At 39.6% G+C, this 14,983-nt stretch overlaps 1 protein-coding gene across 5 annotated transcripts in view; it reads left to right on the top strand.

Annotated features, from left to right (window-relative positions):
• Osbpl1a (oxysterol binding protein like 1A) overlaps positions 1 to 14,983 on the top strand; it is a 193,227-nt gene that overhangs the window by 75,209 nt on the left and 103,035 nt on the right. For all 5 annotated transcript variants that reach the window (XM_040757850.1, XM_040757852.1, XM_040757851.1 and 2 more), the window contains one exon: positions 1,127 to 1,208. In XM_040757850.1, coding sequence (XP_040613784.1) covers positions 1,127 to 1,208 — 82 coding nt within the window. The remainder of the gene's footprint in view (positions 1 to 1,126; positions 1,209 to 14,983) is intronic.

Below are 14,983 nucleotides of genomic sequence, written 5' to 3'. Positions count from 1 at the left end.
CTTTATAAGAGCTAAAATATTTATAAAGTGAAATAGGAGAAAAGAGTACTTACCTATGTCACCTTGGTACACAGCTACATTAGTTTAATTTTGAATAAGCAAATGTTTTGTGATGGGCCAGTTGAGGTTAGGAGTACAGAGTAAGGAAGCCGAACCCGTTACTCTGCCCACAGCAGTGATTCTAATACTTACAAAGTCCTGGTTCACAGAGCAAATAGTTTCAGTTACTACAGTCCAGCAATTCCAGTATGATTTTCTTATTCTTTTTGCTATGTAAAACCAGCATAAAATTGACAGTGATTGTACTTTGTTCTTTGAATTTTCTCTAGGCTTGGACGCAAGTTAGATGATGGATTTTCATATTCACATTTTACTTCCAGGGACCTTACTGTGAAGAAATTTAAAATTTCAAGGGAGACTGCTCTCCATAACTAACTTTACCATATTTTCATGGGCTTTAGCTTGGTTAAGAAAGTGCTCTGCTTGGTCTGATGGTGTGGGTGGTGGCAGCGTGTATTTAAAATGCTGAATGAAAAATCAGCTTATGATTTCCAAATGTTAGGGCCATCTGGATTTTTTTAAAACAAAAAACAGTTTTAAATTGTATCCTTAAGAAATTCATTTTACAGCCGGGTGATGGTGGTACATGCCATTAACCCCAGCAACTGGGAGGCAGAGGCAGGTGGATCTCTGTGAGTTTGAGGCCAGCCTGGTCTACAGAGTGAGTTCTAGGACTGCCAGGACTATTACACAGAGGAAACCCTGTCTTCAAAAACAAACAAAAAAGATAAGAAAAGAAAAATAAAAAAGAAAAATACATTTTATAATTTTGGGGGGAATTTATTCAGATCTATTAAGTCAAAGCAGTTAACTCTGCATATGCACGGCATAGCAAGAGAGCATTATGAATCTGTGCAGTTGTGTGGTGTCTACACGACTAATGTTGGATGTGTTTGAAATTAAATACTTGTTCTTATTAAACTACTTCATGAAATGCTTCATCTGTATCCTCTTGTTAAGAGTCTTATGTGTCTGAATTGCAAGTTTTGATAGAAACATTAATACATATGTAATTTTGAAAGTCCTTTAATGGTTTGTTTTAATTTTGTCTTTTTTTTTCTTTCAGAGAGCACAAACATGCCAACAGAGACTAGACAGGGAAATTTGCAACTTTCTCAAAATGATTAAGGAGTGTGATGTAGCCAAAGGTAAGGAAACAGAGAGTGAGAAAGACATTACCCTAGACCCCCACTCTGACCCTCCGTCAATTGGTGTGTGTGTGTGCACCATGACTACTCGTTTGTGCCATAACATGTGTGCAGGACAGAGGACAACTTGTAGGAATCAAGTGAGTCCAGGCGAGTGGCACATGGGTTGTCAGCCTTGGCCACAAGTACCTTTATCTACTAAGCCCTCTGATACTGAGCCATCTGACCACTGAGCCTCTAACCACAGAGCCATCTCAGCAACTCCCATTTCTCATTTTGATAACACTACTCTCAAAAATCTTAGATTGAGCCTCTCTTTTGTACCTGTGCTGGTATGCTCCTCTGTGCCCATTCTGCTGTGCTCTGTGGAACAAAGTTCCATTACCGAGACCTGCTTAGAGTTGGACCTCTGATGAATTCAGCAATCAGGAGGGTCTCTCAAGGGATGGGTGCAGAGAGGTTTATCTTTGCTCCCTCTGTAACAGTACAAAATGGGTTTGCCTCTTGGTGAATACACAGACCCACAGCAAGCACAAGCAGACGAGAGTAGAGATTCATCCTTGAGTAAGGAGAGCACTGTCATTGTTTGAGTGCAGTGCTGTCCTTGAACAAAGAAGGCTTATCAGGAGACCCGCACGTGTTCATATAGGAATGCACATGTAGGATGGACACATTCCTGAGCATTCTGCTTCTATTTACATGCTTGGTGCAGAAAGGGAAGCTGGAAGACTCATTTCTGCTGTGGGCAGAGGATTTAGCATTATGAACAAAGTTTTCTCCAGGTCCTCCAAAGAATGAGCTACAGTGATGTAGTCATTATGGGTGTTTCCTGTGAGTTTCTCCAAAGAGCCTTGGTGGAATTAAAGAAAGCCAGCTTTGAAGTCATGTTAGCAGATTTCCAAAGGGCAGCAGCGTCTGTCTTACTGTAGGGCTAATATATCCTCCAGGACCCTGGCCTAACAGTGCTGGTGACTTTGTCTATCTGTCCCATGCCCCAGGTCTGTCTGTGGCACCACCCCTTCACTCCTTGATGATCTTGGTCACACTGTCCCATCTCTTTTCTGTATGGCAACTTCTGGTCTGTTGCTTTACACAGCCCTCCTCCCCTCTGTGAGTGGTGTCTCCCAACCTTGAGCTTGTCACATATATGGAATCTCCCATTCTCCCTGAATCCCTCTATACTCTTTCTCTCTCACACTCCCTGTCCCTCCCCCTCTCCCTCTCCCCTCCCTTCCCCCCTCTCCCTTTCCTCTCTCCCTTTCTCTGGTGAATGAAACAAATGACTTACCTAGCTTATATATTTGCAACTTACTTCTCTAAGAGTCAGAGTGAAAGGAGTATATGTTTGGTTATTAAATGTGAGGTTGTTCAAATCACTAAGACTTTTAGAAACAACCAAAAATAAAGCAAGCATTGGTGGCACCACAGCTTTAATCCCAGCACTAGGGAGGCAGGGGCAGGTGGACCTTTGTAACTTCAAGGCTAGCCTGGTCTATAGAGCTAAAGAAAGTGGGGGGGAGAGTAAGAAAGAATGAAGGAAGAAAAAAGGAAGGGGGGAGAGAGGGAAGGAGGGAGAGAGGGACAGAGGGAGGGAGGGAGGGAGGGTGGAAAAGAGAAGGGAAAAAGGAGAGGAGAGGTTAGAAAAGAAAGAACCAAATAGGGAGGAACCCAGGTTACTCCAGTGGTTTGACCTCTGGCCCACAAGGATCCCATAGTTAATGCATGTAGCTTTTTCTATCATGTTCTTCACCTCTGGGGTTTTATTAATTTATTTTATGTACATTCACTTGCTTGTGTCTTTATTTTGCCCTTATTACCACTTTCTTCTTAATTTTTTCCCTTGACTCATAGGTCTTTTTTGCCATTTTCTTAAATTATTGAGTTATACATTTTCCCCATTCCCCTTCCTTCCTCCCCTCTCATCTTCCACCATCCCCTTGCCCCTATGCTCCCAATTTACTCAGAAGATCTTATCTTTTTTCTCCTTGCCAGGTAGATCCATATATATCTCTCTTAAGGTCCTCTTTGTTACCTAGGTTTTCTGAGGTTGTGGCCTATTGGCTGGTTGTCCTTTGATTTATGTCTAATATCCACTTATGAGTGAATACACACTATATTTGTCTTTCTGATTCTGGGTTCCCTTACTCAGGATGGCTTTTTCTTCAATTCATCAATTTGTCACAAATTTCAAGATGTCATTGTTACCTCCATTATGTAAATGTAACACATTTTCTTTATACATTCTTTGGTTGAGGGGTATCTAGGTTGATTCCAGGTTCTGGCTATTATAAATAATGCTGCTATGAATATAGTTGAACAAATGTCCTTGTGGTATGAGTGTGCATCCTTTGGGTATATGCCCAAAAATGGTATTGCTGCATCTTGAGATAAATTGATCCCCAATTTTCTGAGAAACTGCCAAACTGATTTAGAGAGCAGCTATACAAGTTTGCACTCCCAGCAGGAATGGAGGGGTGTTTCCCTTACTCTACATCCTATCCAGCATAAACTTTCATCGTAGTTTTTGATCTTGGCTATTCTGACAGGTGTAAGATGGTATCTCACAGTTGTTTTGATTTCCATTTCTCTGATGTCTAAGAATTTTGAGCACTTTCTTAAGTGTCTATCAGACATTTGAGATTCCTCTAATGAGATCTTTGTTTAGATCTGTACCCCATTTTTTGTTGTATTATTTGGTCTTTTGATGTCTAGTTTCTTGGGTTCTTTGTATATTTTAGAGATCAGCCCTCTGTCAAAGGTTGGTAACAATCTTTTCCCATTCTGTAGTCTGCTGTTTTGTCTTGTTGACCATATGCTTTGTTTTACAGAAGCTTTTCAGTTTCAGGAGGTTCCATTTGTTGTTTCTCTCAGTTTGCTACTGGCATTCTATTTAGGAAGTAGTCCCTGTGCCAATTCATTCAAGGTTACTTCCTACTTTCTCTTCTATGAGATTCAGTGAGGTTGGTTTTATGTTGAAGTCTTTGATCCATTTGTGCATGGTGATAGATATAGATCTATCTGCAATCATCCATATGCCCGCATCCAGTTATGCCAACACCATTTGTTGAAGACATTTTCTTTCTATTTTGTAATTTTAGCTTCTTTGTAAAAAACCAGGTATTCGTAGGTGTATGGATGTATATCAGGGTCTTCTAATGTATTCCATTGGTCCATCTGTCTGTTTTTATGTCAATACCAAGCTGTTTTCATTACTGTAGCTCTAATCACTTGAAGACAGGTATGGTGATGCCTCCAGAAATTCCTTTAATGTACAGGAATGTTTTGACTATACTGGGTTTTTTTGTTTTTCCATATGAAGTTGGGTATTGTTCTTTTGAGTTATATGAACAATTTTTCTGTGATTTTTTTGAAGGGTATTCCAGGATAGCCTCCAAAGTCACAGAGGAACCCTGTAAAGGGTGTTGTTTTTCTGATTTCTTTCTCAGCCTGTTTATGATCTGCATATATCATCTGCATATAGTATATGCCTACTGATTTTTTGAGTTAATCTTCTATCCTTTTACATTATTGAAGGTGTTTATAAGTTGTAGGAGTTCCCTGGTAGAATTTTTGAGCTCACTTATGTATACTATCATATCATTGGCAAATAATAAACATTTGACTTCTTTTCCAATTTGTATTCCCTTGATCTCCTTTTGTTGTTTTAATGTTCTAGCTAGAACTTCGAGTAATATATTGAATAGGTATGGAGAGAGTGGACATCCATGTCTTGTTCCTGATTTCAGTGAGATTGCTTTGAGTTTCTCTCCATTTAGTTTGATATTGGCTGTTGGCTGTTGGCTTGCTCTATATTGTCTTTATTATGTTTAGGTATGTTCCTTATATCCCTGCTCTCTCCAAGACCTTTATCATGAAGGGGTATTGAATTTTTTTGAAAGCTTTTTCAGTATCTAATGAGAGGGTCATGTGTTTTTTTTCTTCTAGTTTGTTTATGTGGTGAATTACATAGATGGATTTTTGTATGTTGAACCATCCCTACATATCTGATCATGGTGGTTGATTTTTCTGTTGTTATTGGATTCAATTTGCCAGTATTTTCTTGAGTATTTTTGCATAAATGTTCATGAGGGAGATTGGTCTGTAGTTGTATCTTTGTGTGGCTTTGGTATCAGGGTAACTGAAGCCTTGAAAAAAAAAAGAGTTTGGCAAAGTTCCTTCTGTTATCGTGTACAATAATTTGAGGAGTATTGGTATTGTTTCTTTGAAGTTCTTTAAGTTTTCCAATTTTTTTGGAATATAGGTTTTTGAAGTATGACCTGATGATTCTCTGGATTTCCTCAATGTCTGTTGTTATGTCCCTTTTTCATTTCTATTTTTGTTAATTTGGATATTCTTGATGGGAGATGTCATTCTGTATATATGTTTCTCTTATTGTTTGATGAATACCATACTGTTTGGCCCATAGCCAGGCAGGAAGCATAGGCAGGGAAACCAGACCAGGAGAATTCTGGGGAAGGTATGTAGAGAGAGAGGCTGTAAAGAGACACCATGTAGAGACTGGGAAAATAGGCCACGCCAGGCGTTCTCTGGCAAGATAAGTTCATGTAGGCATACATAGATTAATAGTTATGGGTTAATAAGAAACTCTAGCCAATGACCAACAACTTTATAATTAATGTAGCATCCATGTGTTTATTTGGGATGAATCGGCTTTGTGGCCATGCTGGAAAGAAACTCCAGCAACAATTTTCAAGAAGTCTTTAATTTCTTTATTTCTTCCTTGACCCATGGTGATTAAGTTGAGCATTGTTCAATTTTCATCTGTTACGGATTTTCTTTATTTAGTGTTGTTGAATTCTAACTTTAAGCCATGGTGATTCGATAAGTTATGGGGGGTAGTTCAATTTTTTTTGTATCTGTTGTAGTTTGCTTTGTTACTGAATATGTGGTCAATTTTAAAGAAGGTTCCATGGGTTGCTGAGAAGAAGGTATATTCTTTTGTGTTTGGGTGGAATGTTCTATAGATGTCTGTTAGGCCCATTTGAGTCATAACGTCTGTTAGTTCCTATATTTCCCCATGCAGTTTCTTTCTGGGAGACTGTCCAGTGATAAGAGTGGAGTGTTGAAGTCTCCCACTATTTGTGTGTGGGGCTCAATGTGTGATTTAAACTTTAGTAATGTTTCTTTTATACTTGTATTTGGGGAATATATGTTCAGAATCGAGGCTTCATCTTGATGGATTTTCCTGGATGAATATGAAATGACCTTCTTCATTTCTTTTTATTAATTTTAGTTTGAAGTCTATTTGTTAACTATTAGGATAGTTATACCAGCTTGTTTCTCAGGTCCATTTGATTGGAAAATCTTTTCTCTGAGGTAATGTCTGTCTTTGTGTTTCTTGTATGCAGCAGAAGGATGGATTCTGTTTTCATATCCAGTTTGTTAGCCTGAGTCTTTTTATAGGCGAATTGAGTCCATTGATATTAAGGAATATTAATGATCAGTGATTGCTTGTTCTTGTTATTTTTGTTTTTGATGTTGGGGTGGTATTGTATGTGTGTTTTTCTTTGGGATTTGCTGGTATGGGATTATTTATTGCCTTTGTTTCTGTGGATATAATTAACTTCCTTCCAGTGGAGTTTTGCTTCTAGTATTTTCTGTAGGGCTGGATTCCGAATAGGTATTGTTTAAACCTGGTTTTGCCATGGAATATCTTGTTTTCTCCACTTATGGTGATTAAAAGCTTTGCTGGATATAGTAGTATTGGCTGGCATCTGTGGTCTCTTAGTGTCTGCATACATAATGCCTGACTCCTGGCTTTCATTGTTTCCATTGAAAAGTTGGGTATACTTTTGGTAGGTATGCCTTTATGTTACTTGGCCCTTTTCCTTTGCAGCCTTTAATATTCTTTCTTTATTCTGCATGTTTAGTGTTTTGATTATTTTGTTTATTATTATTATGTGGCAAGAATACTTTTTTTGTGGTCCAGTCTTTTTGGTGTTCTGTAAGCTTATTGTACTTTCACAGGCATGTCTTTCTTTAGGTTGGAAAAGTTTTCTCCTATGATTTTGTTGAATATATTTTCAGTGCCTTTGAGCTGGATTTCTTTCCCTTCCTCTATCCCTATTATTCTTAGGTTTGGTCTTTTCAGGGTATCCCAGATTTCCTAGATATTTGGATTTAACACGTTCTTTGACTGATTAATGTTCTTCCTTTATCATGTCCTCAATGCCTGAGATTCTCTCTTCCATCTCTTGTATTCTGTTGTTTCTGCTTGTATTTGTAGTTCCTGGTCATTTACCCTGATTTTCCATTTCCTGAGTTCTCTCTGTTTGTACTTTCTTTTTTTGTTTGTTTGTTTTTTTTTTTTTGTTGTTGTTGTTTTGGTTTTACAAGACAGGGTTTCTCTGTATTGTTTTGGAGGCTGTCGGTCCAGCCCGGCCTCGAACTCACAGAGGTCCGCCTGCCTCTGCCTCCCGAGTGCTGGGATTAAAGGCATGCGCCACCACTGCCCGGCTGTTTGTGCTTTCTTTATTGCCTCTATTTCAGTTTTCAAGTCTTTCACCACTTTGATTGCTTTTTCTTGGTTTTCTTTAAATTTTTTTTTGTCTTTTCTCTCATTTCTTTTAGGGAGTTTTGCATTTCCTTTTAAGTGCCTCAATCATCTTGATTTTTGTGTTGCTTTCTTCTGCTTCATCTGCATTGGGATGTTCAGGTCTTGTTACTGTAGAACCACTAGTTTCTGGTCATGCTCTATTGCTTTCTGTGTTGAGTGTGATCTTACACTGTTGTCTATCCATCTCTTCCTCCAATCAGAGGTAGAGCCTGTTCTTTAGTGGTGTCCCTCTTCTTTCAATTGGTACAGTTGTGGAATCTGGCTCTGTTGAACACTCCTGCGGGTGTAGGCAGGGCTTAGCCTCTGGTGATCACTGCTCCAGGTGTAGATGGGCTCTAGGCCCAGATGGTCTCTCCTTTCGGTGTAGGCAGCGCCATGTCTCTGCTGGTCACTCGTCAAGATGCAGGCAATGCTGTGGCTCAGGTGATTGCTCCTCTAGGTGCTGGCGGGGATGAGGCTGAGGTTCTGGTGGCTGCATAGTTTCTGGCAGCAGGGGATGCCTTGTTGCTTATGTTGTCTCTTGGTGTACCCAGAGGCACTTCTTAAGATAGTTACTGGAAGCCTCAGCTGTGGATACTTCCGGTTTTCTCATGGGCCTGCTGAACCTCTATATTCGCTACTTCTGGATCTCACTTGTGGCTGACACACACTGTCTTTCCCCCGTCTCTGAGTGTCTTTCCACTCACCCCCTGCATGCAAGGCAAGCACTCTGCCTGCTGAGCTCCACCCCAGGCCTGGTTATGTACATTTATTTTCAAGATGCAATCCCAACCTGTTCTGACTTCCAGTGTTCTAAATAGGATGCTTTTGAGGCAGTCTGCCTTCCTTTCTGCTTCCCTTGGTGATGCAAAGCTTCTGACTGTGTCTTTGATGCTGTGCCGTCTTATTCTGCCTGTACCTTTGGAGTTTGTTCCTCTGTGTATAGCTTGCTTGAGTCTGATTCTTAGCTTTCAGACTCAGTGGTGACCTGTCTTCAGTCTGGAAAACTTTTAAACCATTTTCTCTTAAAATTTTGTTCCCTTTTTCTCTTCCACCAGAAGAGAAAATGCCAGGCACTTATGGAGCCTTCTTATTTTATCCCCTAGCTCTTAGTTTCGCTGAAAGTTTCCACGTTTTTCATGTTGCACTCCGATTTACTGCTTTATGCTGGCTGTGTGCCAGGATTGAATCCAGGGCCTTGCTGTTCCACACAAGAATCTTCTGAGCTGGTTTCCATCCTTCTATGTTGTTTTCTGATGATTTTTAAAAAATCTTTTCTAGTTTATTTTCTCTCTCTTTTGTCTCCTTTTTCCTTAATATCTTGAGGTTGTAACTTCTAATCTTACTGCCTTTCTAATTCCAGAAATTGAAGCTGGAAGTTTGAAAATATGTTCTGTAGGCCTGAAAGATGGCTTAGCGGGTAAAGACGCTTGCCATGGAGCCTGATGACCTAGTCAAATCCCTGGAACTCAGATGCTGAAAGAAGAAAACCGATACCATGTTTCCCCTGGACCTCCATGTGTGTGCCATGGTGCACACACACACATACTAAATAAAATAAATGTAAAAATTTTTGTTTTCCCACAGCAACATGATCTTTCTAATGTATATGTAGTTGTAATTTTCTCTCTACTCATTACACAGATATCACTTTAAAGTTCTGCAGCTAATTCTTGAGTCTACAGAATATCCCTCCCCTGGATTGCATCTTCATTTGAGCTCTTCATTGGTGTGTGTTAGGGCTTACCTACAAAGTAACTTTCTGCTCCTGCTGAGGCTTCAATGGTTATTCTGTATCCTGACTGATGTTTTGAAATTGGGATTTCATAACTAGATGACTCACAGGTTAAGGGATTCTCAATCATTCTAGCTCCACATAGAGTAATAGGCAAAGCACCCTTTCCTGTGATTTAGGAGGGTGTCTTGGTTACAATTTCTATGCTGTGCTAAAGCACCATGATTAAAGTAAGTCGGAGAACAAAGGGTTTATTTCCCTTACACTTCTACATCATAGTCCATCACTGAAGGAAGTCAGGACAGGAACTCAAACAGAGCAGGAACCTGGGGCCAAGAGGTGATGCAGATGTCATGGAGGGACGCTACTTACTTGTTTGCTCCCCAATGGCTTGAACAACCTTCTTGCATTTAGCACTCATGGTCACCTACCCAGGGATGGCATCACCCACAATGAACTGGCAATAGGCCAGTCCTACAGAGTACTTTTCTCAGTTGAGGTGCTGTCTTCTGAAATGACTCCAGCTTGTGTCAGTTGACATAAAAACTAGCCAGCATAGAGGAAGTGCATCAGAGTGCCCCTCATATGTCTCTGTCCCGGGTTCTCACACCCTCTTCTGCCCTTGCTCTCTGTAGCCTGCCACATCAGCCTGGACTTTCCCTATCTCGTCTCTGGCCTCCCCTTGAGCTCTGGTGCATGTTACCTGGTGCTGTTCTAGTCAACATCTTCGTTGGTGGGGTTGAGGAGATGATCGCCATTTGTCCACCCAGTCTGCCAGCCTCGTTGCCCTAATTGAGCTGTTCCACTCCGTGTTACCTGCTTAGTAATTCAAAGCACGGTATGATAGACAGTTTTCAATTTAAAAGTTGCATTATTTTCAGTCAACCCTTTTCTTCTCTTTATTTATCCCCATGTTCTTTGTTTTTCTTCTCAAAAAAATACATCACCCCTTCACACAGCTTCCCAGCCTATACCTGCAATTGCTTTTCCTTTTTTTCTGTCGTCATTACCCCCCAGAAGACACACATACACACACACACACACTCTCTCTCTCTCTTTCTCTCTCTCTCTCTCTCTCTCTCTGTCCCATCAATCCTTCTGTTTGTCTCAGTGGAATATTCCTCAGTGCAGTTAGAGATGTCTCTTATAGATGAGGCCTTGGTCTACTTTGCCTGAAGCCTTAGTGCTGAAGTCTCAGTTGACTATGACCTTGGTCTTTTTCTCGTCTCGTCTTTCTTTGTCCTATGTTCATCAATATGAACTTTTCCTGTGTTTCGGTTCTCTTAGCATTTGTTGGTCACAGGGTGGGAGGTCTTCCTTGTCTTCTCACATGTAGTTCTTCAGACTTTCTGACATCTCTAAGTCTGGCATCAGTGCTCCTGCTCTATGCTACATCATTGTGGACTCTCCCTTCCTGCCTAAGCAATCTTCCTGTAGTTTTGTGTCTTTCCCATACTGGGTGGGTCTGAGAAGAACGAGGAATGGCAGAGGTCACAGGGATCGCCTGTAGTAAGCTCCATTGTGTAGCCACTGGAGACAGCATCATCCTTGGTGCAGGCTGGCTTTCAGGGTGGCGGGAGGAGGCCAGCAGGTGAGGAAGTGTGCTTGTATAACTGGATGACCTAATGTGTTCTATTTCTGCCAAAGTCTGTAGCAATCAGGACAACGTCATGTTGGTTTTTCAAATGTGGACCAGCCTCACACATTGACACATCTTCACATTATTCTTTGTGGCACAGACCTTACCAGGACGCCTCCTTGACCTGCCCACAGGTGGGGTTCTGTTGGTCATAGCCCTGTCCTAATTACTGTTTATTTCAATTCTGTTTTCATAGTGTCAGTCAGGAGCTATGCAAACCACTCAGTAGCTTTTGAGGGAGTTTCTATTCAGTTGGATTGAATTTTACTGCTTCATCTCACTCTTATTTGTTAAAGAATTCAAAACACATATCCGTAGTTCTACTGGCTGTGCTGTGTAGTTGGTCTAACAAGGTCTGTCTCATAGGGTCTCCTAAAAAAAATCAGCTTTAAAAATTTTTTAACATGATTCATTCTTTTTCCTATTCACCTTATGGGTTCTTCATGTATTCTAAAGTCTTTCTAAACACAATCCTGTGAAGACAAAGACTTTCTCTCATTCTTTTCTTTCTTGCTGAAACTTTCTTTGTGCATTAAATTGTTATTTACATAATTCACAAACATATACCTTTTTGTAAACTTTTTAATACACTATGTTCTGATCACGGGTTCTCCCAACTGTTGTCAGATCCTCTCCAACTCCCTACCCACTGAATAAAGAGTGCGGAGACACCCTTATTTCTCTCTTTTTAGAAAGCAAACAAGCAAAACACCAAACAAACCAGAATATAAAAAGGAACAGGAAAGCACAAGACACATGCCCTTCTTAGACCTTCATCTCTGCACCCGGCATGGTGCCATCTTCATGGTTGCTGTTCAGTAAATGGTACGTTAAGTCATACCACATCTCTAGAGTGGCCTTGACCTTACTGTGGCACTGTCTTCTCTTAGGACAAGGGTTTTAGTTGGAGTATTTTATCCAGCTTGCATTTAGTAACAATAATGTTACTGTTCTTTAAGATTCAAGTCAGTGCTCCCTCAATCACAGCTGATTTCTCTATCCCAGAACCACTTCCTTCACTGGATAGCTCATTTTCAAAGAATGCTTTATTTGTTTATTCTTTGAGTTCTATGACAACACTGAAATCTCTTTATTATTTAACTAATTTAATATGGTACTTTGTGCTATATATTTCATATTCTTTAGTGCAGTTAGTGTAAATTACATACCTATTATATATAGATACCAATACCTCTGATGTATGCACTCAGTGGATGAGTGTTTCCAAACTTAATTTGTGCCAGTAGATAAATCTGTATTCTTGGATCATGTAAACATCATATCTCTTGATATTTTTAAAAGTTACAATTGTATTCAGACATTACGAGATATAATTTTTTTGTTTGTACATCTCAGTTTTTTCGCTTTCCAGAAAGATCAATGATCTTTTTTTTTTGTTTTTTGTTTTTTTTTTTTGTTTTATGAGATAGAAAGATCAATGATATGCTGAGGAGTTCATTTTATTCTGACTAAAATCAGACTAAATATTACTTTTATTCTCTGTGTGTGTTCATGTGTGGGCTTGTATGTGCACATGTATAGACTAGAGGCCATTCCTTGTTTTGAGCTGGCTTCTCACTGGCATGGAGCTTACCAGGTAGGCTTTGTGGTCAAGAGGTTTAGCAGAATGGAGTGACAGATGCATTGGTTAGTGTTTCCAAGCCCCACAGAAACCTTTAAGGGAGGCTTACTAGGGAGAATGGCATTTGAACTATTGTTGGGAAGGCAATATAGATATTTTCCAGTTGGAGAAACTTGTGAATATTGGACTTTTGATGCCTAGAGAATTAATATCTCATATAAAGGTTTGGAAGAAATAAAATAGAAGGCTCTCCTAGGTAAACAAGTAATTTTAGACACGCAGCCTGGCTCTCAGAGATTTTGATAGTATCTTCAGGATTATAGACATTAGTGAACTTGTTCTGTGATGGGAGGTTGTCTAAATTGAGACTTAATTGGCTACATAGACAAAAGAAACAAGTACATTCTCATTATTTTTAAAGCTTACCCAATTAAAAATGGTACAGTATAATCATGAAAAATGACAGATTGTGAGCTTTTTCTGTCTCTAAAGTTAAGCTTTTCCCAATATGATCCCCTCTAGCAGCTTTCATGACTTTAAAAATAATTTTAGTATAAAAATAATTTTCACCTCGAAAATAGCAATTACATTATTATAAGGGGCCAAATAAGGTAACACAGTGACCATTTTGCATTCATGTGTGGCAGTTTACTTTCCAAATATTAACAGCCTAAGACATATTTTTAGTGATTCCTAGTTGGTCACTTTTCTAAAAGTTCAGGTCTTCTTTCTTACTGTATGACAGTATGTGAACATCATTGTCTAAGAAGCATGCCCTGGGAACTGGTCTTGTATAATACTGAGGTAGACCATTAGCCAGGGGTCCTCAGCTTTTATAGCAAACTGCCACAAGAAATAAGGAGAAATGAAACTCTGCCCGTGCGTGCGTGCGTGTATGCGTGTGTGTATGCATGCGTGAGTGTGTGTATGTGTGTGTGAGTGTGTGCACAAAGTTTGTAGAATGAGTTTGCCGAGGTACATTCAGGTGTTCCTTATGTATTTGATGATTTCATTTTTTTAAATTTTTAAATTTTAAATTAGAAACAAGTTTGCTTCACATGTCAGTCACAGCTCTCTCTCCCTCCCTTCCTTCCCCTCTCTCCCCACCAGCCCCCCCCATGATTTCATCTTAATGTCATTTGTGTCACAAATGTGGAAAATTACTAGATTACCCCGAACATTTATGGAAGACAAAGGCTGCATCTGTTTTTCTCTTGTGTGTCTAACAGTTGTGTGTGACATCTGTTACATTTCTATTGCTGGAGTCCCAGACATCCAGCATGTGCTACTTTCTTAGCCATTTAACAAGCAAGTAGAGAATAAACCTTGACGGTGTATACCAAAGATCCAAACTGAAAGACTAAGTGTGGAAAGCCGTAGATTTTAGAGTACAGCAGCTTTCCGCCATTGGTGTTCCTTCAGAGTCTTGTGCTAGAAGGGATACTGTGGGATCGGCCTGCCCTGATATTAAGGAAATGTAATTAATTTCTGTGTTTACTCATTTTCCTTTTGGTTATTCACTTATGAATTTAAATAAATATTTTTCCTACATAGGACCCTTTTCCTGACGTCTCATTAATGTAGGCAAGTTTGTATGGAATATTTGAAGCGTGACTGAGAAGACTTGTGTTTAGAGTTTACCCCTTCATGATGGTGTGAACACCTGCACATGTGCTTTTAGTGATGTGCCCCAGATCCTCAACTTTTCTTCTCAGACCGTCATTCCTCTCCAGCCCCAACTATTTGCAGCATCTTAGTGCGACCTGTGGCTGATGGCTAATTTTTCTTTTGCTTAATTGGCTTTGTTTATGGTTTTAACATTGTTTTAAATAAGTCAAGATTATTTGAAATACAAAGAACGCTTCAAATTTTTCTTTTTCAGTTTTATTTTAATGAAAAGTTTTCTTAGATACTAAGAATTTTAATTGGTTGGAAGATTAAATTTAAATTATTTTAGTGCATAAACCTGGACAAGATATTCACAGCATCTTACTTATTTTAGGTGATGTATTTCTATTTTTCAGCTTTCTCTCACCTGCATTGGTTGTTCTTCTTCTTCTGTTTCTTTTTTTTTTTTTTTTTTTTTTTTTTTTTTTGGTTTTATGAGACAGGGTTTCTCTGTATTGTTTTGGAGGCTATCGGTCCAGCCTGGCCTCGAACTCACAGAGATCCACCTGCCTCTGCCTCCCGAGTGCTGGGATTAAAGGCGTGCGCCACCACCGCCCGGCTTCTTTCTTTTTTCAAAAATGAGTAATTGCTTAAG

The sequence above is a fragment of the Mesocricetus auratus genome, unplaced genomic scaffold (genome assembly GCF_017639785.1).
Source record: "Mesocricetus auratus isolate SY011 unplaced genomic scaffold, BCM_Maur_2.0 Super-Scaffold_100015, whole genome shotgun sequence".
NCBI classification, from domain to species: domain Eukaryota; kingdom Metazoa; phylum Chordata; class Mammalia; order Rodentia; family Cricetidae; genus Mesocricetus; species Mesocricetus auratus.
Note: the sequence above shows the minus strand (reverse complement) of the source record. Positions and strands in the feature narration are given on the sequence as shown.